Source organism: Zonotrichia leucophrys, chromosome 3, assembly GCF_028769735.1.
Source record: "Zonotrichia leucophrys gambelii isolate GWCS_2022_RI chromosome 3, RI_Zleu_2.0, whole genome shotgun sequence".
Classification (NCBI taxonomy): domain Eukaryota; kingdom Metazoa; phylum Chordata; class Aves; order Passeriformes; family Passerellidae; genus Zonotrichia; species Zonotrichia leucophrys.
Genome location: NC_088172.1, coordinates 57417969 through 57438863, shown reverse-complemented (window position 1 = coordinate 57438863; position 20895 = coordinate 57417969). Strand labels below are relative to the sequence as shown.

Sequence of the window (20895 nt, the reverse complement as noted above, 5' to 3'; positions counted from 1 at the left end):
ACCTATACTCCCAGCTTTTATGCATCAACACTGATTCTGTTGCTAGAAGTCATCTCTTGGGGTTAAATTTTAACAGACCATGTTATATTTGCATAAGTCTAGTTAATGAAGAAGTGACTGGCAGAGAGTATAATATCCTGACCTTCTGTCGTGAATTTTAATTGCCTGCAGATGGTTAAGTTTAGCCTTATCTTCCCACATGAACACATCCCCATGAACAATTTCTCCCTCACCTTATGAGTTGCACCGGCACCTCACAGAGCCCACTGCTGTGCCCATGAGTTACCTGCAACACATCCTGTGGTGGGTGGAGCAGTGGGTCAGGTGTGACCCCTGCATGGAGGAGCTGAGGTGAATGCTAAACTGAAATTACTCTGCCCAAACCCAGCTGAAGAATTCTCCCTGGTAATGCCACAGCTGCTATAAATAGAGCAATTTCTAAACCAGCCTGGTTATTCTGATGTTTAAGGTCTCCACTGCTCTTCTAAATTTATCAAATTCTTACAAATTCCTCATCCCCCACACAGGGTCACCTTCCTTGCTCTTCAGGTTGCAACCAAGAACAAGACCATTTTAAAAGAAAAAACAGCTTGGAAAAATTGAGGAAAGGAAGCAAGCACTCTTCCATCTCTCCATGAAATTAAGAATTTCCCTTCAACTGAACAATGAGAACCTTTCCTTCTACAGCACATCAATGCTAATAACAATTGAGAATGACCAGCAGATTTATCAAACCCAAGGTCAACTTGCAATTTATGAAAAATCTTTAATAAGTTGTCCATAATTCAATTACACAAATTTCAGTAAAATTTAGATACCCATTAGAGGAGGTACAAAACTTTTCCCCTGCATAAGCAATTTTTAAAATAAAGGTTCCATTGAATAAATGACAATCCAAAACAAGATGCCTTTGCAAAAATCACATATTGCCAGATACAACTCTTGGCACCCTTACTCAGCACATTTTAGAAGTGCCATTTGGGGTTTTTTCAATATGTGCTTTTGCAAAGAAACCACTAACTTTGCATGCAGCAACTTGCAAGATCCTCCAAGAATTTCTGCCAAACTTCTTCTACACTACAGTGTTAATTCACCATATAAATATTCAAAGATGTTCTTGAATACCTGCCAGAAGGGAACACACTCTTCTGTAGCTACACAGCCACTTCCATGCTTACTTAGGTCACTATAGTAATGCCCTGGGGTGGAAATGAGAGGCCAGGCAACAAAGTTCTACAAAGGTTAAAAAAAGTCCCAAGAAAAAAACAAGCCATCTTGGTCATTCCAGGACACTTTTATCCTTTGATATTTAGCTGTCTAGAGCAAAGCAGGAACCCCAAAAGTTTATTTGTACATAATGCATAATGCAAAGTTTCTTTTGCCTACTGCTTCCACATTTTTCACCCCAACAGTCCACAACATGCCTGAAAAAATAATGGCAGGATGAGTTTCTATATCAATAGTTGCAAGGGGACAGAGAGAAAGCTGACCACGCTTTACTTCATGTATTCCTCAAATACTGGCAAAACCACTGAAAAAATTATCACAAGAGCTCACCATGCCACATCTCAGCTAAGAAGGGAAGCTAAACAAGCCTAAGGATATCCAACCCCGTCCTCCACAGCTGATGACCAAATGCAAAGGTAAAATGAGTTTGGGAATGAACAGGCTTGTTTTACACTACATAGAAAGAGTCTGTGAGGCAGAAGTAGGCCTGAAGGGGAAAAAGCAAGGAAGATTAGATTCTGTTTTGGTCACATTTTCCATTTATTTCAAGAGGCTAGTTTTGTCATTTAAGAGATGCAAGAACTCAAGGTTGAGGTGACATTTTGGGCCCTTATTTAACCTAGTTTTACATTAAATAAATATATTTTCCTTAAGGATGTAATTTTAAAAGTAGTCTCTTTTGCACATATATTTTTACTTGAACAGGAATTTAAAGCAATCTTCAAAATTAAATATGTGGTTATTCATATTTAGTTTAGTTGTTTATTCTACAAAAGGAAACTTGAAATAGAACTTTACAAATTATTTAGAGCTGAGAGAACATGTTTAACTAGTTGTATTTATTATAAAAAGAAATTACGATTACTGAATCAGCTCTTGGTAGGGTTCTAGCAAAGAAATCCTCTCACTTTGTATTAATACACTGCCCTTCATTACTGAGATATAATTAGACCAGTTTGCAAAAAGTGCAGGGCACTATCTTTGTACTTGACTGTTAAAGCAACAGGTTACCTATTTACACTACAGATATTTAAATAAACAGCAGGTTATTATTTATAACAAGCTGGATGATTCTGGAAGACATGATCTAACTGACTCACCCACTCCTCAGCTGTACTCTCACCATTCCAAGCCCTGCAGGACTGGAGGAGGGTGGGGGAAATGTGTAAGGACTGTTAAGGAAGGAATTCTTTATGTAGTAAAACTTTTATGTGGTTCCCCTTGATTAAGATACTTCAAGGATGCCTTAGTTAAAAAAATAGTAATTTAACCAGAAATTCTCTTTTGTTCTTGTTTTTTTTTTTTTTTTTGCATTACTTCAATACTTAGGTCTAAAAGGAATTGTCTGCAAAATAGGATGTATAACCCTTTTAATTATACACACCATACACAGAAGGTGCAAGCTCTATATCACACACCAATTTTCACTGCAATTAGATTTTACAATTTGTCAGTCTTTCCAAAAAGGCTTTTGTGAAACCTTGCAGATTCCAAACTACAGCTGAGTTCAATTTATTCATCCAAAAAGGAAAGGGATAAAAAGAAAAGGAAAAAACACAGCCTCTATTAAGTATAGCACAATACAGATACAAAGCAGTTTAAAATGTCTCACACAACTGACACACATTACTTTTCCCCTACTTACACCACACTGCATCCCAGACAACAGATCCAGATCAAAATCCAACTCACAGCCACAGATTCTCACCAAGATCAAACATAATTAATTTAACTGCTTTTTAAAGACTTCCAGTAACACCAGTTATCTTAATTACCATTCATCTACTCTGTCAGATGATAACCTTTTGGCTCTGCTAAATTTGGGAGTGCCAAGAACGTAGCATTTCCTTTTTTCCAGTGTATTGTAGATGAGAGTTGAGTCTCCAACTTTTACATTTTTACATTTTTTTTGGCAGCACAAGAGGTTTTTAATAGGATAGCAAGTTAAGGTCCTTTCTGAGTGCTGGAAGAATATGAAAGGAACCTTACTACCAATGAGAATACCAGGCACACATAATATCTTAGGAGGAACAAAACCCCTTTTTCTACTTTCTGCCCTCCATACTAGGATAAAAACAATTGAGTGTGTTTCAGTACGAAGGGAACAAAATTGTCAGATTAGAGAGCATAAGGACCCAAATCCATAAGAAAACAGTTTTCCAACTGAGGAAAACAAGTTTAAATTCATTTCACAATTTCTCTTCTCCTTACCATACCCACACAAATTATGTAGAATACTTTCATAATCAGGTTGCACTTCTCTAGGCAACAAAATTTGGTTTCAGATGATCACTATAGTACATTACCATCTTTCAGCATTGCAGTGTATCCCAGTTACTCATATTCTTTAACCCCTTCCTTCTTTCCCCAGGCAGCAAAATGGAGTTCAACTGAACATTATACTTTCAACAGCTCTTAGTACATGGGAACAAATTTAAGTTAAAGCCAGAAAATGCAGGGCCAGAATAAGAAGCTACAAAAAAAGGAGGTGAGAACTAACATGGAATATAAATAAATCAGCAAAACATTTATAAGCAGTCTTCATTTTTCTTAGCACTTTATTTGAACATTATACAGACACAGTCCATTTTTACCACCTGACTAGTGGTTTCTGCTCCATCCCAGCTTCCTCTGCCCAACAGCAGCATGGAAGCACTGTGAAAGAAAGGATACATCAGGACTTCCAGGGCAACAACCAGCAGCAAATTTAGAGATTTCATTTTCTTTCTGCCCAAATCACACTAGAACCAAATTCTTCACTGAATACATTACACAACATGAACTAATTTTTCCTAGCCAGCTCCAAAGATTTCCAGTGTATCCCATTTCCTCTAAAGGCCATTCAACAGATCTGGGCAACTTCAGAGAGGACTCTACTGTTAATCACAGAATTAAACCTAAAACTAAACTGAATCAACTACACTAAGGACACTGAATCCTTTAAGGATGAAGACCAGCACAAGACCTTTTCAACACTGCATTGCAAAGAGACAGAGTAAAATCAAATTTGACATGCCTACAACAGGTCGGGGCTTTTAGGACCCCTCACTGCTTTCACACTAGTTTTTTCCATTCTAAAGGCACCTTTACCTTTTAGTAGGCAAAGAAACCTTTACATCACATGTGATATTTGCTGAAAACACAGAAAATAAATTACCATTTAATTGTGTTCTTATACATAAAGTCACAAGCAATGGGACCCACCAGGTAGTATACAAAAATGTATCTGGCTCAGAAGGGGGCATTACATGCTAGAGTGATTCCTGACCTAACCCAGTAATCTCTATTTTAGGTGTAGCATCAAGTGAAGCAGTAAGAGCAACATTAAAGTACCTGTAAAATTCAAGAGCTCCTGCAATGTGAAAGTGCCCTGGAGCAGAAGTACTACACTCAAATTCCTCTTCAGGGCAGAGCTGCACTTACTGACACAATGCATATAGCATGAGATTCCTGTGGGAATTCAGGAACACCAAGGATAGCAACCTCACCCAGGAAGTAATCAGACCCAGACCTCAAATGGTCCAACCACAGCATGCCACATTGTTCACTTCAGAATATGAATGAACACAACACAGAGATCATAAAGCCAGAAGCCATTTAACCAGGATAACCCTACATAATGCCCCTGGAAGCACACTTGTTACCTCAATGCCAGAGCACCACCATCCCTGACCTAGCACACTCTGCACTGTGCAAACCCAGCATCACAGCACAGCCCCCACTCTTGCACCAGGCAAATCAAGGGAACAGCTCCCCAGACATATCCCCCACATTTCCTCCAGGCAAACATGGACTCTGTCTCTTGCCAAAGGGTCCATCAACATCTATGTGGTGACATATTTCCATTCTATATACAGCCCCAAGCTATCCTCCTATTTAAGCATCTCATCTATTTGGACTCTGACACAAACATAAGTACCATGATTATTATCTCATTTCAGGTAAACGACTACAGCAATGACATTGCTCTTTCTCCTGCAGTGGGTTTTTGTAAAAAGGAATGTATCAGAACTGTCACTGTGTGCTGGCCAGCCCCCTTGCAACACAATGGCTGTTTATCATGATAACACCACATCCTTTCAACCATCACCAGGCTGGATGGTGGTCAGTACAGGCAATGGAGGTGTTTGTTGTGGCTGCCTTATTCTGGAGAAGAAAAAGGAGAGCAACTCTCCTTTTCTCCAGCACTCAATGTCCTTACAATGTCTTTCTCCTGGAAGAGGGGTGGGAATCAAGACTCTACTGCAAGCTTGCTCTTCTACTTAGACAAGCATCTTCTAGCAGCATATTTTCCAGAATTATCAGATCATTCATGTTGGAAGAGACCTCTAAGGTCATCCAACCATTAAACTAGCACTGCCAAGTTCACCACTAAATTCCTCTTTTTGGCCTACATCTTTGGACATGATCATTGAGCAGCACCTATCCAGGGCAGAAACACGTGCAAACACAAACACCCTGGCCGAGAAAGTTTTGGGACTTCCCTAATTTATTACAAAATGCCCTCAATGCTCCCTGGCCCCTCACTCACTTCCTGGTACATCTTCTCTCTGTGCAATACATCAGGAATGGGCCTCATGTCATCCTACACTGCAGTCAGGTGCTCAGTGGAAAGGTCAGTAGTTTGAACCCTTTGAAAATTTGAACAGTGACAGAAACTTGTCAACAGTGACAAGCTGGCACGAGGGCTCTAATTATGAGGCAGTGGCAGGAAACACAGGTACAACTCCAAATATGCCCCCAGCCAGTTTTTGGAAAAGGTGACCCCTTTTGATGTGCATTTTTCACATGCCTCAGTGGCGAGGGACCAGGCCAGGAAGCAGGTGCTTGCACAGCAGGCAGATGCTGACAGCCATGCAGTCTGTCTGTGCCAGCACCCCAGCACACAGACCTCTGCAAACAATTCTGACTTCACTGGAGTTATCTTCTGTGAAGACGATCTAAAACAGCAGCTAAATCCTTGAGGATTCCTTTTTTCCCTGCAAATACCTGCCAATACAGGAAGGTGAAGCCAAGGAGGCAACAGAGTCCAGCAACAAAAAAAAAAAGTATGACATTTTCCAGCTGTTTCACTAGATTTTCAGACTGTCTCTAATTGCCTTCTGTTCACAGCACAGAGGAGATGCTGCCTGAAAAACAGAAGCACGGGGGGCCTCAGGTGTCAGCGCACAGCCCCGCCACACATCAGGACATGTCCCAGGGCAGTGGGAACCAGCACTGCCACATTCATCCCTTCACCCTTCCCTCATACCAAGATGACACCTTACACCTCCCCCACCCCTTGCTATCTCCAGCTCTTTTGCTCTTTCCCCATACACTCTGCAACACATACAATCAATCACTGCAGTCTTCCTTCAACTGGGAGAAAAACCATGAAGTTGAACAAGGTAAAGGGAGTAACAAAACATGCACACAAAAAAAAGAAAAAAGAGCAACTTCTGGAAAGAACACAAATATGTTTTTCAGAAAGAAAGGCTTAGGGACTTTTAGTTCATTTTGGATAATTATTTTTAACTGCATAACATGTTCAAAAAGTATTAGCCTTATACTTGGAATTGAACAGGAGACATCTATTTTTAAATATTATTCATTCAGCCACAAATCATCCCCAGAGACAAGACAACTAATAATAAATCAATGTCTCCAGCAAGCACAGAGCCACCCTGGCGGTAAACCAGCCCAGCTGACCATTCTATGTTGCATTTTATGTGCATATTTTACATGCACCCCTGGACTGTATGTGCCACAAAACCCTTCTAATACAGGAATCTCTTCAGACTCAAGATCCCATATTTTAAATCCAGTTAAATGCTCCAAAGCATTTTCTTCCAACCCCAGATTCTGCCAGCCAAACCAGCTATATACATTGAGACAAGTTTATATGCTCAGACCGACAGCAGGCTAATATATTTTATCTTTATAAAACGAAGTCTCAATTTGAGAAGTAAAATATCCCAGTCTCACAGGTGATAGCAGACCAGCACTAGGGCTAACAGGACACAGATAAGCACAGAGTTTGCTTCAGTTCAGTACACACTTTTCCAGTTTGTTCCATCTAGTTGCAGGACCATAATTTATACAGGGCAACACATGAAAAAGGCATGTCACCATCAAGACACTGTCCCATTTGATGCCTCAGACATGCATGACCATGGGATTCCACCTTTACCACTGCACTCCTAGCATTAATTTCAATGTTTCTCCAAGAGGGAGAAACAAGCAAGGGTTAATCATCCTCCAAAACCAACCCATTTTGCAAGGCCAGGTATTGTTCTTTCATCCTATTGCACACACCCTTACCTAAGGGAAGGAAAAATGCTTGAGTGAACACACTTCCTTTTCTTTAGGTAAGGTACCCTACAACGCACAAAGAGCTGTCACACCACAACCCTGTTGAGCACCTTGCTCAAAAATAACTGATCTCATAAACCAGAGAGTTTAGGAGTTTTTGATTAGACTTAGTCTGTTTGTTTTTCAAAGTCAGAAAAGGTACAGCCTGTTTTCTTCAAGGAGATGAACACACCCAATACTGTTAGTCACTATGTAAGCAAAGTAACTACTATCTTTTACCAATGATGAAATATTTAACACTGTCTGCTGAGAAGGGGAAGTTACCATGTAGTGACAGAAAACCCACTCCAGTCGATTACAGGTAGAGAAGGTCTCAGTCACGAAATTCTTAGCTTAAAGATTTGGAAGACAACATTCAAGTATAGAAATTATTTCTACTCATAAAATAAATATGAACAACAAAATACAGTTTACATGGAATCCATCAACTTCAAGTCTCCCAAGTTTTAGCAACCACTTACTTCCAAAAGAGCTACTTTGGATTAAAAAAAATCTAAAATTTGGTTTCTCAGGTCCCTGCCTCACTTCTCTCCAGAGAAGGATCTACATAAAGACCCCAAGAATTCAGTCCTGAGTCTTCATGCAGGTTCTCATGCTCCCTCCTGCTATGATGTGTAAGAAAGTTGAAGACAGTGTGTTAATGCTTCAGGCATAAAAGGGCCTTTGTCCATACTCTGCAGAGGTGTCATTCAAGGAGAGGCTCTCTCTGCAGGAGGACTGAAGTAACAGACACCAGCGTGGCTGATGCAGCAGTCACTCTATCCCTGCATCTCAACAGCTCTCTGAGCCTTGACTGATCTAGGCGGGGCTGTTTTGGATAAGAAAGTACAAGAAAAGCATATACATGAAAACAAGTTTTCCAAGTAGTGGTATGATGCACCTGGGCATTGGAAGCCTCTTGCAAGCACTGGAGTATACTTGCAAAAACTTGACCTCCATGTTTCACATGATGCTCTTCACTAGGGAGGGGAAAGAAGAGAGCAACAGGGATCTGGAGCAGCAGCAGTGAAGAACATCAGGTTAGGAGCCTGACATCTACGGACACTGAAAGAACTCTGCTATTCATAATTTTAGTCAAGTGTTTTTATCTCCTTTCTTTCCGTACTGATTCCCCTGTAACCAAGGAACTTCCAGTTAACACTCAGAGGGCAAATAATGAACTTGAACTGGGTTTCAATAGCCTTGAAAATAAAAATAATTCCAACACAGAATAGTATGATTTCTGACAATGGACAAAACTCCATTTGAACTCTTCCCTTCCCGGTCTCCTTTTCCATTTTGAACATAGTAATTGTGCACTTAAGTATAAAACCACTTCCACATTAATACAATTGTCAACATTGAACTTGCCCTGTCAAGATAACAATGTAATCTTCCAAAAGTATGTTTCAGAATTTTAATAAATCTTCAAATGTCTGGTGAAAACAGAATGGTGGCTGGCAGGGGGTGGGTGTTTCTTTAAAAATGTCCTTTTGTCCTGAATTAGCTCAATGCTCCCAATCTCAGTGTGCCAGTGAAACACAGCATCCTCACCAGCAAGTGCCTGGGCACTGTGCAAGAGACACTGTCCGAGCACTCCTCTGCACAGATTACAAAGTGTGTAAATGTAGTTTTTGAGTACAAAGACCAGAGTAAATACTTTAACAACTCTCTGATTAAACTTAATAATCTCTAGTCTAAATGAGAAGTGTGTTAACTAAGGTAAGAAAATTATTTTTCTTAAAGCTCAATAAATCAAACCAACAAGTTCCAAATTGGGCACAACAGTCAGGTCCAAGAGAAAAATTCCCAAGCATAGAGGAAAAGCACTCAGAGCAAAGCAATTACACATCACTGTTCCAGAGAGAACAAAACCATATTCAGAAGGACACCACCAGACCTTCTTGACAAAAGACTGTGAAAGCTGAAAGATACATGGTGTTAACACAATATGTTCCTGTGAATTTCCACAAGAAGTCTCATCCAAGAACAAGATGTACATGTAGAAACTAGGAAAATAAGGGTGATGAACTCTCTCTGGAAACAATTTATGCTGACCATAGCTGTTGTTCATTATAAAGCTGTTACAGAAGTAAAAGCCTGGAAAGAAGCAATAGAAAGGCTTTGGTCTGCTGGCATTTAACTACTACTTTATTTATTCTCTTTGGTTAATACAATCATATTTTATAAAATAACTATTAAAACAACACAGAAACCAAAAGGCTTTGCTCTATTCCCAGTGTCCTCCCATAAAATGCTCAAATAAATTCCCATTGTTATTCATACACAGACTGCTGCTCTTTGCTTATCCAGGATAATGTGGTAAATTAAAAATAAAAATAGCTGGCAAAACATTTCAGAATTTACCCATCATACCACTTTTCTCTCATCAATAATTTGTAACATAACATTTTAGCAGCGTATTTTATCTTTGGTCTTCTGCCATGATCTAAACTGGGGCGTTGTAGGGGGCAAAAAACCACATTTCAATGCTAGGAAATAAAAGCAGAGTACATGGGAACTAGCTGAAGTTATTTGTGGAATGAATTACATAGACCCATCAAAGCATGTTCTTTCATGGCTTAATTGCATGTTTCTCCACAGCTGAATGCATAAGCTGTTGACTGTCCTCATGTGTTTATCTAATTCCACTACAAAGTCTTGACGTTTTTGGACGCTAGGTCCTCTTCGTTTATAACAAGGTGATGTTGAAGTCCAGAAAAGAACTTCATGATCAATTTATGGCTGAAAAGTACTGCTGTACATTACCTATACTGGTCATCAAAATAACCTTAGGAATACATATCTAATCTCTGTCACATAGCCAGATCCTGTCCTCCCACCATGCATCCTGTGCTTTTGAGACAGAAGTTGGTCTTGTACTGAAACACACAATCACCATATCGCACCAGACAGAGATTCAACAGCTCTTCACCACGTCTTCCATATCCAGCAGAAGATCCACACACCTGAAAAGATGCCAGGCTGCTAGAGAATGCTTCCCCAGCACAGGAGGAACTACAATTAAGCTACTCTCACTTAATAACTCTCAGTACTCTCAGTGTACTGTACTGAAGCAATTATTCCTCTCTGGCATCTCGACATGGTTGATGGTGCATCTGTCCCGTGCACTCAACAGATGAATGAATACCTAAAAATGCATTTTATTAAAGAGTGAACATATTTCTGAAAGAAACCTTCACAAAGTCACTGCCACAGCTGTAGATGTACCCACTGATAAGCAGCCTCCTCTGCACGGCTGCAGCTCTCACCCAGAGCTGGTCAGGCCGCCAGAGGGGAGATGCAGCCCAAACCACACCCAAACTCAACCCTGCCCTTGGCTGAAGGACCTGGAACTGCCCACACCCTCTGTTAGAGCTGACCATCTTCCAGCAGCCTCCCCACTGACAACCAGCTCCCAGCCCTGGCCCAGCCTTGCAAGCACCAATGTCAGTGTCCCTCAGCTGTTAGGATATGCACCTGGAGTCAGGGGCACTGACCCTGTACCAGCCCCTACCTGCTGGTCCCATAGATCAGTGACAACAAAACATAGCTCTAAGTGCTTGAATTTCAGTGAATTTCTCTTTTTGGCTTCACTCAGGGCTCAGCCCAACTGAGGGCCAATAATCAAACCTCCTCCTTTTATTCTATCCAAGGCAGTATCAGGTGGATGTCTTTTCAAAGAAAAGGCTCAGAGACATCATATCCTAATAAATAAATAAATGGCAGTTTGAGTCCTCCTTCTCAATGACCCACATTTCACTGACTTTGCAGCTGGGTATATTTACAAATCAGTAGTTCCTTGCCTCATTCTCAAAACTAAAGCTTGCAACAGAGCCCTGCCATTGCTTCTGTCACACCCACAGGCTCCAATGGACTGTTCTATTTCCTTAGGCTGTCATTTCGGTTGCTACCTTTAAAACTCCCAGCTTTCTTCTGAGAATATACTGTCACTTTCTGAAATTACAGCTCAGCTGCATCCCCAGAACACACTGGGGGAGGGGGAAAAAGACATAAAACAGGACACTATAACTTATTCTATCATCAACACAATAAGGAGTCAGACATTGAAACTCCTCCCTCCCACCTCATGATGTTTAAACCCTGTTATTCATTGTTCAGACTGTTAGTAAGGCATCCAAATAAATGCAGTTCTCTACAACTTCATGCTAGGAGTGCCTCAGTTTGCAAGATAAGTGGAATCAGCTGTGTTTTTCTAATTGTGCATTTTCCTTTGAAGGAGGGATACCATGCAACGCTTGAAAAGCAGACCATGCAGGCTCTGAGCACACCAATCCACACTGCTACCTGGCAGCAGAGCAGATACACTGTCCTAAAACAACATCAGTTCAGCTCAAGCCCATGTGCTCTTCCCCTTCCATGCCTACATTGATGTACCTATTTCCTATTTGTATTCAAAAGATTGTAATAACACTTCCCTACTCTAACCTGCTCACAAGAATCAACCCAAACACACACCATGGACAAGTGATTCTGCTAGGAGAAACAGTCCAGGGAAAAATCAAAATTAGGAGCAGTTATTCAGAGGTGTTAACATAGCCCAGCTAATTCTCTGCTAAGCTGTCCAATGCTGTGAGCACACAATAAATATTTTCATGCTACTGTGTGAGAATCTTCCTTCTTTCCCCAGACCTGAGGGGAGAAGGGGGGAACCATCCTCCAAAGGGTGCCGGGGAAGCTGTGGAAAGGAACCCCACATTGCCCCTAGTTTGCCTCTCACCTAGGCACCCCTCCTCCACAGGATCGTCATCAGTGAGGGGTTCCCACAGCAGCAGCCCCTCCCCACACCAGCTTTTAGACCTCTTTAGAAATACTTAACACACTACACACAGTGCCTCACACAGCAGCTCTTGCTCAGGGTTGTGTCCTCCTTTCCTGGCAGAGCACATGCAAATCAATGGGCTGCTTTTATGGTTTAGGTTTTGGGTTGGGTTTTTTCCCCTCCCTTAGGAGCCTCAATTTCTATTCCAAGGCAGAGTCGTGCTTCAAACACACGGAGCAGCATATGTTATTTCTTCACCTACCAATCAAGATGCTAGAAGAAACCAGCCTGGTACTTCTATATCTGTCATTTCATAAATGCTAGGCAATACCCCAGAACTGTCTTCATTGCAGCATCCGATCTGTCCCCACCAGACAGCCCAAGAAAAGGAAGCTACACAGTTGACAGAAAGAAGCCAGGCCACAGCAACCCAAAGGCTTAAGTCATTTCAGTGGCTAGAAACAAGGAGAGCAAGTTTGTCACTCATCTTTAACACCCTATCTGCACAAATGTCCCTGAAGAGTTCACACAGTGCAAATCTGGCTACACCAACTCTGCATCCACTTGACAGAATCCTAAGGGTCCACATGCAACTAAGACAACTCCTGACAGTTTCACACCAATAGAGCCAAAACGGAAAAGGAGAAGCAGCACATTTGGCCCGTGGTTATCTGGCAGTGAGAGACACAACTAAAGGAACTGGTTCCAAGAGCAGCCTGTGGCATCATGGGGCAGCGAGACCCCAGGAGCAAGGGGTCTGCCAGCCAAGTAAGCATTGCTTCAGAGGGCAAGAGGACAGACAGACAACTGCAGCAGTTCTCAGAATAAGCCTTGCCCCAAAAGTCCAAAACTAAGTTACAATTTCTCAAAGCAGTCTTTCAGTCAAATATATTTGAGGAGAATTAAGTTCCCTTCAATTTAGAGAGAGCTCATATCTTAAAATGCACCAGAGGCACAATCTTCTAAAAATGTTTTTCCTGCTATGTCTTACTGTTTAATTATATATTACCATTCCAAGCTCCCATGACAGATTTTAAGTGAGTTTGTCTTTTTTCCATAATTAATCATAGCAAAGACTCATCTGTTTTTCAAGCCTGTGATGACAGCACTGTTTTCACCACTGTAAGGCAATCATCCCACAGCATTCCTTCCCGAAAGCAATGAGGAAAGCTCACCTATCTGCACAAGAGGCCTTTCAAAGATATAAATCAGCTCCACATACATTACTGCATACTACAGGTAAGTTAATACAAAGGAAAACTGTTTTTCCATAGCAAGCCATTATACAGACACACAGGCATAGTACAGGGTAATAATGCTAAATAATACAAATTATAAACATATAAACCTAGCATAACCATCCAGGAACGAGTTTCCTACCCACTGAACACCACTCAGCCATCAGCATCCACCACTGGTACAGAAAGAAGGGAGGCAAACAGATCACTGGTCTTTCTGAGAAAAAAGCAGCTTCCTTTATAAACTCAATAAACAAAAGTTATTTTTTAGGCAGCTTTGGTCACCATCAAATACTATTCTAAGTGCAGAAGAGGTCTCTTCAAAGATAACCTGTAGTTACATGTAGATCAGTACTAACAGACTACTTAAAGAACAGCCATATCCAAAGCAGAAAACAATAAACACTAATTGGACAACAGGGAAAAGTCTCTTTTCTTTCATCCCAAGTCACAGAAGTGACATTAAGGGCATAGAAAATCTCTGCTCTGGAAAAAAATCAGCACTTATCACTTGTAACAGATGATAGCACATTATTCATATAAAGTTTCTTTGCTGACCACTGAAGGAAAAAGTGTTTCCAATATGATCAATAACATACAGAGATGCCCATTTAAAGTGTTTTATCCTTTATCCTCTTAGTTTGAGGACAAAGAACAAATGAGATACTTGCAAAATTACTTCTTCCCATCTCTAAAATCCTATGGCAACCTCCCCCTTTTTCTTCTTTTTTTTTTTTTTTGTAGAAGTGACAAATGGAAATCCTGTTAATTTATTTTGACTGGTCTAGAGAGAAATCATGATTTTCTGCAGTTCTCCTAAATCCTTCATGTGGCACACTGGCAGCTTCCCAATTACAAGTCTAAGAAAAAATTACATAGCTTGTTCTAATAAAAACAAGCATAGATGGGCCCCACACAGCCCTGAGCAGGTGTAAAACTTTTTATGTCTTAATACAGTCTCATAAGAGTGATTTTAGATCAAAGCTCAATAACCAACACACTGCCTGCACTGACAGTGCCACCTTTATGGCTTTCTAGCTGCTTCACAGGTTTAGAAAGCAAGATAACTAAAGGAGCAATGACTACAAAAAAAGACAATACATTCAGTAGACAGGCTGCTAAAGACTAAAGTTTACATTTGTATCAAAATATTTAGAAACATTTTTACTAGTACCACTCTTTGTTAAGGTCTGACCCAGAAAGATACTGGCATTTCAAATTATAATTTCCTTCCAAGTTGTTACAAGACAAACAACAAAAAAGACTCAACCATAGATCTTAAACATCACTTCTAGAACGTGAATGGTTTTAAATAATCACAATATCCTGACAGCTTGGTGATCTGTTCAGAAGAGATGAAGACAAACATTGAAATAGACAAAGAAAATTGCCCAGGAGAACACAGAGAAAGTGATCTTTACACAGGACGTTATACATCTATCTTCTTTTATTTACAAGAATAGAGTAAACTGTTTTCAGTGTGCTTATTTAAAAATGCATAGGAAGAATACACACTCAAAAATATTATGACATATCTAATAACTTGATCACATATTAAATCATGTAGAGAGTTTTTCACCCACTGTGGTTTTTGTATTTTATTTATTCAGTGAAAATATTCAGTGCACATTTGCATGTGCTCCCTAACCAAAGTGTTAAGAGACTTCCCACATCACTGGTGCTAAGAACTTACAGAGCAACAAGAAACAGAGCAGCCTATTTTCTGTGACAGCAAATGATTGTCTTTTTCTGATCTCTTGAGTCTCAAAAGCCTTGCAGAGGCCTTAGCTTCTCCAAATATTAGTAAGTTATAACACTTCTACTGTATTTCAAGTCATTTAGACTGAAGAGCATTTCATGCTGGAGAAATCTTCCCAGAAAAAAACCCCTCAGTTTTCCTTTCTAAGCATCAAAATTAGCATTCTCTTTCCATAATATCTAGGAAAATTCTTCTCCTCAGTCCTGACAATTTGCTGTCACCTGGGCTTCAGGAAACTTCAGTCCTTTCATTAGGAAAATCCTCATGCAGATTTACTTGTAGTCAATGGTTCAGATCTGAACTACAGTAGTACAGTAATTTATTTGAAGAAATCACACATCCAGATCCTAACCAGCATAGCAATTAGAAAATAATTATTTAAGATCATCACTCACTATTTTTAAATTAATGCACAAGTCTGTTAGCCCTGTACTCAAATTTACAGCACTTTCTCATTCCACGGAAGAAATTCAACATGGTTGTAACAGGAAATTTACAATCAGCTGCCCCAACCAAAACAACAGAACTTACTGTACAATTTGTTCATTCATGAAAAACCTCCAATACATCCATGTTTCCTCACACACCTTATAAAGCTGTAGTACTTACATACATGCAGTCTGCAAGCCATCCCCACACTCAAAGCCCATAAAGATACTGACTATATGCTTACAATCAAATGAAGTTATGTCCAGAGTAACAGCAGAAAACAAAAAACACTACAGAATTCAAAATTAAAAACCCACAAGCATCTGCTTCATAAACTGCTCTTCCAGAAGAGGAAGACTCAGAAAGCAAAGGTCTAAGAAACAAACAATTCAAACACCAATGGGATCCAGATCAAACCCACATCCTATGTAATCTGACATGTCAAATCACAACCAACCGAAGACGTAAAGTTTTTAACACGTGGAAAACTTTAAAAAAAAAAAATGAAACCACTGCTAGGTTTGCTAGATATCACAGGAAAATCTTTGATAACAGGAGCATTTTACATGTAAGAAATGCACAGCCTCAGACTGTGAGGCTGAGGAGTCCAGCATCCAGTCTCTGAATGGAGCACAAATTTCTACCAAGGTTTAAGCAACTCTCAGCTGTCCCTCCAACACGTCTGTTCTCCCCCTGCTAAAGTGACAGTACTTCACTGCTCATCCCAACATCCATCAGAGCCTCAGGAGACCCCAACACACTACAACCAAACAAAATCCGCGTTTTCCTAATAACTTTCAGATCTGTTACACGAATGTTTTGCTGGAGGAAATGCCTGAGTGAGTAGCCTTAGACAACTGTTTTACATTAAGGAGGAAGCGCATTAATTTACTGCATGAGTACTACCGCGATGCACTTCCAGGAGGTACAATGTTGCAGCCACAGTTGCCATTTTCAGTGCCTGAGAATAAACATGAAAGCCACCAACACTAGGTTGCATAAGAGCACTTTAAGCACATGGCTATTTACAAAAGTAGAGGTAATTATGATGCCAGAGGTGTATCCCAAACAAACAGACTTGACTAATACTGACAGAAAAACCCAAAACAAAACAAACCCTGAGTTCTACAATTACGATTACTCAGAAACAGAAGGTGAGCTGCATGAACACCTTCAGTCACTAGCTGTACGACCAACAACATATGCCCCAAAAAAACCGCTGGACAAAGGTGCTGTTTTAAAATGTCAGCTTATATCAGAAGCTATGGGTAGAGGAGAAAAGAGGAAAACACCGTTCCCCTCGACAGTATACCTGATCTGGACTTGATGATGTCGCTGAACTCGCTGTGTCCCCCGCCAGGTCCTTCCTCCTGCTCGGAGACACGGGCCATGCTCGTGGGCTGCGGTGTGCCACGGGCGGCGCCTAAATCCCCTGGGAAAAGGCTCCCATGGAGGGCCACGGCTCAGCACCTACAGCACAGGAGCAGAAAGACAAGATGACTCCAGGGGCTATGCCAGGTGTGACTCCCGTGCTATGGGAGGGATCGAGGCTTGCTGGCCATACCCAGGCGAGTCGCGGGGCAGCGACCTGCCCCTCGCTGTGCCCCTGCAGCGGGACACCTTTCGGTGGCATTTAGAAAGTGGGATGGCCCTGAAGGTGCAGCAGCACAGCTGAATCCCCAGCCGCGAAAGCCAGGCTTCACTCACCCTTGGGCTACAGGGCGCCCCGTCCCCAGAAGGGCAGGACACGGCCCTCGCCGCCACACCACCACCACCATGGGTCACCCGGCTGGCACGCAGGGGACAGCCCCGCTCCAGGGGTGGCACAGCGAGGGAGCTCCGCTCCCGAGTGCCAGCGGCACAGGGGTGCGGGCAGGCGCGCTGCCCCGGCCGGCCCAGGGCGCGACAGCCACGTGTGGGAGAAGCCCCGCAGCCCCTCTCCCGGGCGGGGGAAGCGGAGCTCCGCGGGGCAGGCCCCGGGCACGGCCGCCCCCGCCCGGCCGCCCCGGCAGAGCGGCCGCCGCCCCCGTTCCCCCGGCGGGGATTTTGACCCGGCAGCCGGCCGGGCGTGCCGGCACCTCCTCCCCGCGGGATGCGCGGCCGCAGCAGCGGCGCCGCCGCCCTCGGGCAACCCTACGGAGGCGCCGCTCCTCGCCCCGGCTCCCCGCGGCCGCTCCGTCCCGCCCGCAGGTGCGCCCGCCGCGGGCGCTGCCCCCCGCCCCGCGGCGCTACCGGAGCTGGGGAACAAACTTTCCCCGCCGAGCCCCTCCCGGTACCGCCGCCTGCCCGCAGAGCTGCCCCGCTCTGAGAGCGGCCGGGGCAGCCGCCGACAGCAACTCTCCTGGGCTGCCACTCACCCTCGGGCGCGGCGGCGGGAGGGGCCGCGCTGCCCCGCGGCGCAGCCCGGCTCCTCCTCGCACCCCGTCCCCCGGCAGCGACTCCCGCGGCGCTGCGCTGGCGGACCCACAACTTTCTGTGCGAGGAGCCGCCGCCGCCGCCGTCCGCCCTTCCCCTTCTCCTCCCCCTTGTTCCCCGCCCCTCGCGGCCCGGCCCTGCGGCGGCCCCTCCCTCGGCCCCGGCGCCCCCTTTGTTGGCCGGGCCAGCGCCGCGGGTGCGGGAGGGCCGCCCCGGCCGCGGCCCCTTCGCTGAGCGAGGGGCGGGGAGGGGCCGGGCCGGCGCCGAGGGGAGGGGAGGAGAAGGGTAGAGAGGGGCGGAGCGGGTCCCGGCTGCGCCCCCGCTCCTCCCAGGACCCCGCCCGAGGTGGCGGTGAAGAGTTGTCCCGCTCCCCTCCTCCCCTGGGGCCTTGCCGTCCGCACCTGTGCGCGCCCGCCGCTCCTCCTGCTCCTTGCCGTGCCCAGATAAGCGCAGTCGCGCAGCACTTGCGAGGTGAAGCGCCCCGCGGCGTCCCATGAACACCGAAGTCAGGAAGTGTGACAAAATTTGAGAAGCACTGAGGAAATGTACAAACAGCCGGAAACAACTAGCCCGCGATCCGCCTGCTTTGGCCAGGTGTCTGTGCCTCATCTCTCGGGGTCACTTGGCTGTTGTCACTTGGCAGTGACAACTCCCGGGTGGTTTTCGGCTGGGCAAGAAAGGAACAGTTATGGATCAATAAAAATGTGCTGATGCTGGGTGTCTGCAATCATTTTTGATGTATGAACAGATATAAATGCTAGTAAAATATTTAGCTGACACTAATTAATTTATTGCCACATTTGCAATCTGGGAATGAACTTACTCCTGTTTGCACAGGCAAGTAATCCGTGCTCACCTGTACTGTGAGGCTGTAGAACACGTGGCTGTATTTATCTCGATGAGCACTAGTCTGAAGTTTCAGCAGTATCAGAGAGAAACTGTAGCTGAGTAATTCCTCGGTGTTACCTACTGACTTCAGGCCATGCAGCCCAAAATGTTTTCAAGGTTAGATGCATTCCCAACACCAAGTACTTCACCACCTAAATAAAAAAGGCCAGCCATCTGCAGGAAAGGAGGTGCAGAATTTATGAGCCAGCAGAAAGGAGGAAGCACAGACTTGGCAACATACTTATTCTGTATCTCCAGGTGATTGGTTTCACATTGGTAGCAATGTGAAACAAGGAAGATTTGTCTTCACAAGTCTTTCTTCTTACCAGTACACAGCTCATGGGTTTACTAGGCACTACAGATAACAAGAGTAAACAATGACTACGTGCACGTTAGCCTAACCTAACTTTGATATTTACCCTTACTTTACTCTTTTCCCCCCCAAGGAAAAAAGAGATACCTCAAAGAAACAAAACCTGGTACCTGTAAATTATTATTGTTATCATAATTCTAACTGCATGTAACATTTTTTTCCTCAGCCTGTGATTGGTGCAGTACATGTGGAGCAAGGACTGAGTCTTTTGCTTCTGTATTGCAGGATGGAAGGCCTTGCAGATAGTGTGCTATATTTTTGCATTTCAAAGAAGCCTAAAGACAAAGATGCCTGGTTTGGATAATTCCCTTGCTTCCCTTGGTGATTCAGTGCAAATTAGTTAATTTATCCTTGATCTGCTTAATCCAAACCACTGCATGAAATCATTAATGGCTCTTACTTATGAAAGGATAATAATAATGTGTCAAAAAATTGGATAACTGGAATTGTGAATCTATTGAGAATTGCAGCTTGTGGATGACAAACACTGTAAAAACATGGACATCAATACCTATCAGTGTCTAACTGTAAGGCAGCACTGAGCAGTATGCTGGATTTGTTGGAAAGGTATGGTTTGTGTTTATGCCTATTTATTTACATTACACTGAAAAAACAGTACTGCGAACATAATGTTTGTGGTTAGAGGAGCATCACTTGTTCCCTGCTGCTCTTGACTGGCTTCTCTGCCCCATCCCATGCATTCCCTCTGCCTGCTGGATTTTCAATGCCCAGTAACAAAAAACCACCCAAACACTGGAAACCCCCAATCCAGACCCAGCTGCTTTTCAAACAGTTCAAGAGACATAAAACCCCGTGTAACCGAGTGCCCACTCAAGAGTCAGCACAGATGGAGATTGTCACTTCCCACTGCTGGGAATCTAGCAGCAGTGCATGGATAGGGACCCCAAAGCACTGCACTGCCTTGCCTAATGCAGGGAAATGCTAAGAGAAAAAACCCTTTCTTTTGTGGGATGCACTGAGGGCATTACTCCTTTCACAGAGGCTACCCAAGACCGCTATCAGGTAGCAGTAACTTTGATTGCTAAAAGTTGCAGTCAAACTGATAAGCAGGAGGGCAGAGCTGGTATATCTCATTTCAAATCTCTGTGTCTAAGTCCAAGGTCCCAATTTTTACAATCTTGCTATGAAAGCACCTACAAATTACTTCTCAAAAAGAGACACATTTCAGTTTAACCAGAAGTATCATCATTATGTTCATTTCAACTGCAAAGTGCAAACAGAAGGGTAATGGGAAAATGGGACTGCACACTACCTCAATGAATCAGGTTAATTTCTTCCTGGTGTGTTTCAAACATGCCTCTCTCCAGAGCCATCCTCAACCTACTGTTGATCAAAGCCTGGGTTTTCTGAGCTAGTGGTTCAGACTAAAGGCTTCTCATGGAAAGGGTATAATTTATATATATACAATTATTTATACATAATATATAATTTT

At 43.1% G+C, this 20895-nt stretch overlaps 1 protein-coding gene across 1 annotated transcript in view; it reads right to left on the bottom strand.

The window, feature by feature from the left end:
- Positions 1–18255, bottom strand: part of UTRN (utrophin) — a 341485-nt gene extending 323230 nt beyond the window's left edge. Inside the window, exons 1-2 of the mRNA XM_064708388.1 lie at positions 18124–18255; positions 17079–17236 (exon numbers count right to left, since the gene is read on the bottom strand). Of these exons, the coding sequence (XP_064564458.1) occupies positions 17079–17157 (79 nt within the window). The 5' untranslated portion in view covers positions 17158–17236; positions 18124–18255. The remainder of the gene's footprint in view (positions 1–17078; positions 17237–18123) is intronic.
- Positions 18256–20895: the final 2640 nt, after the last annotated feature.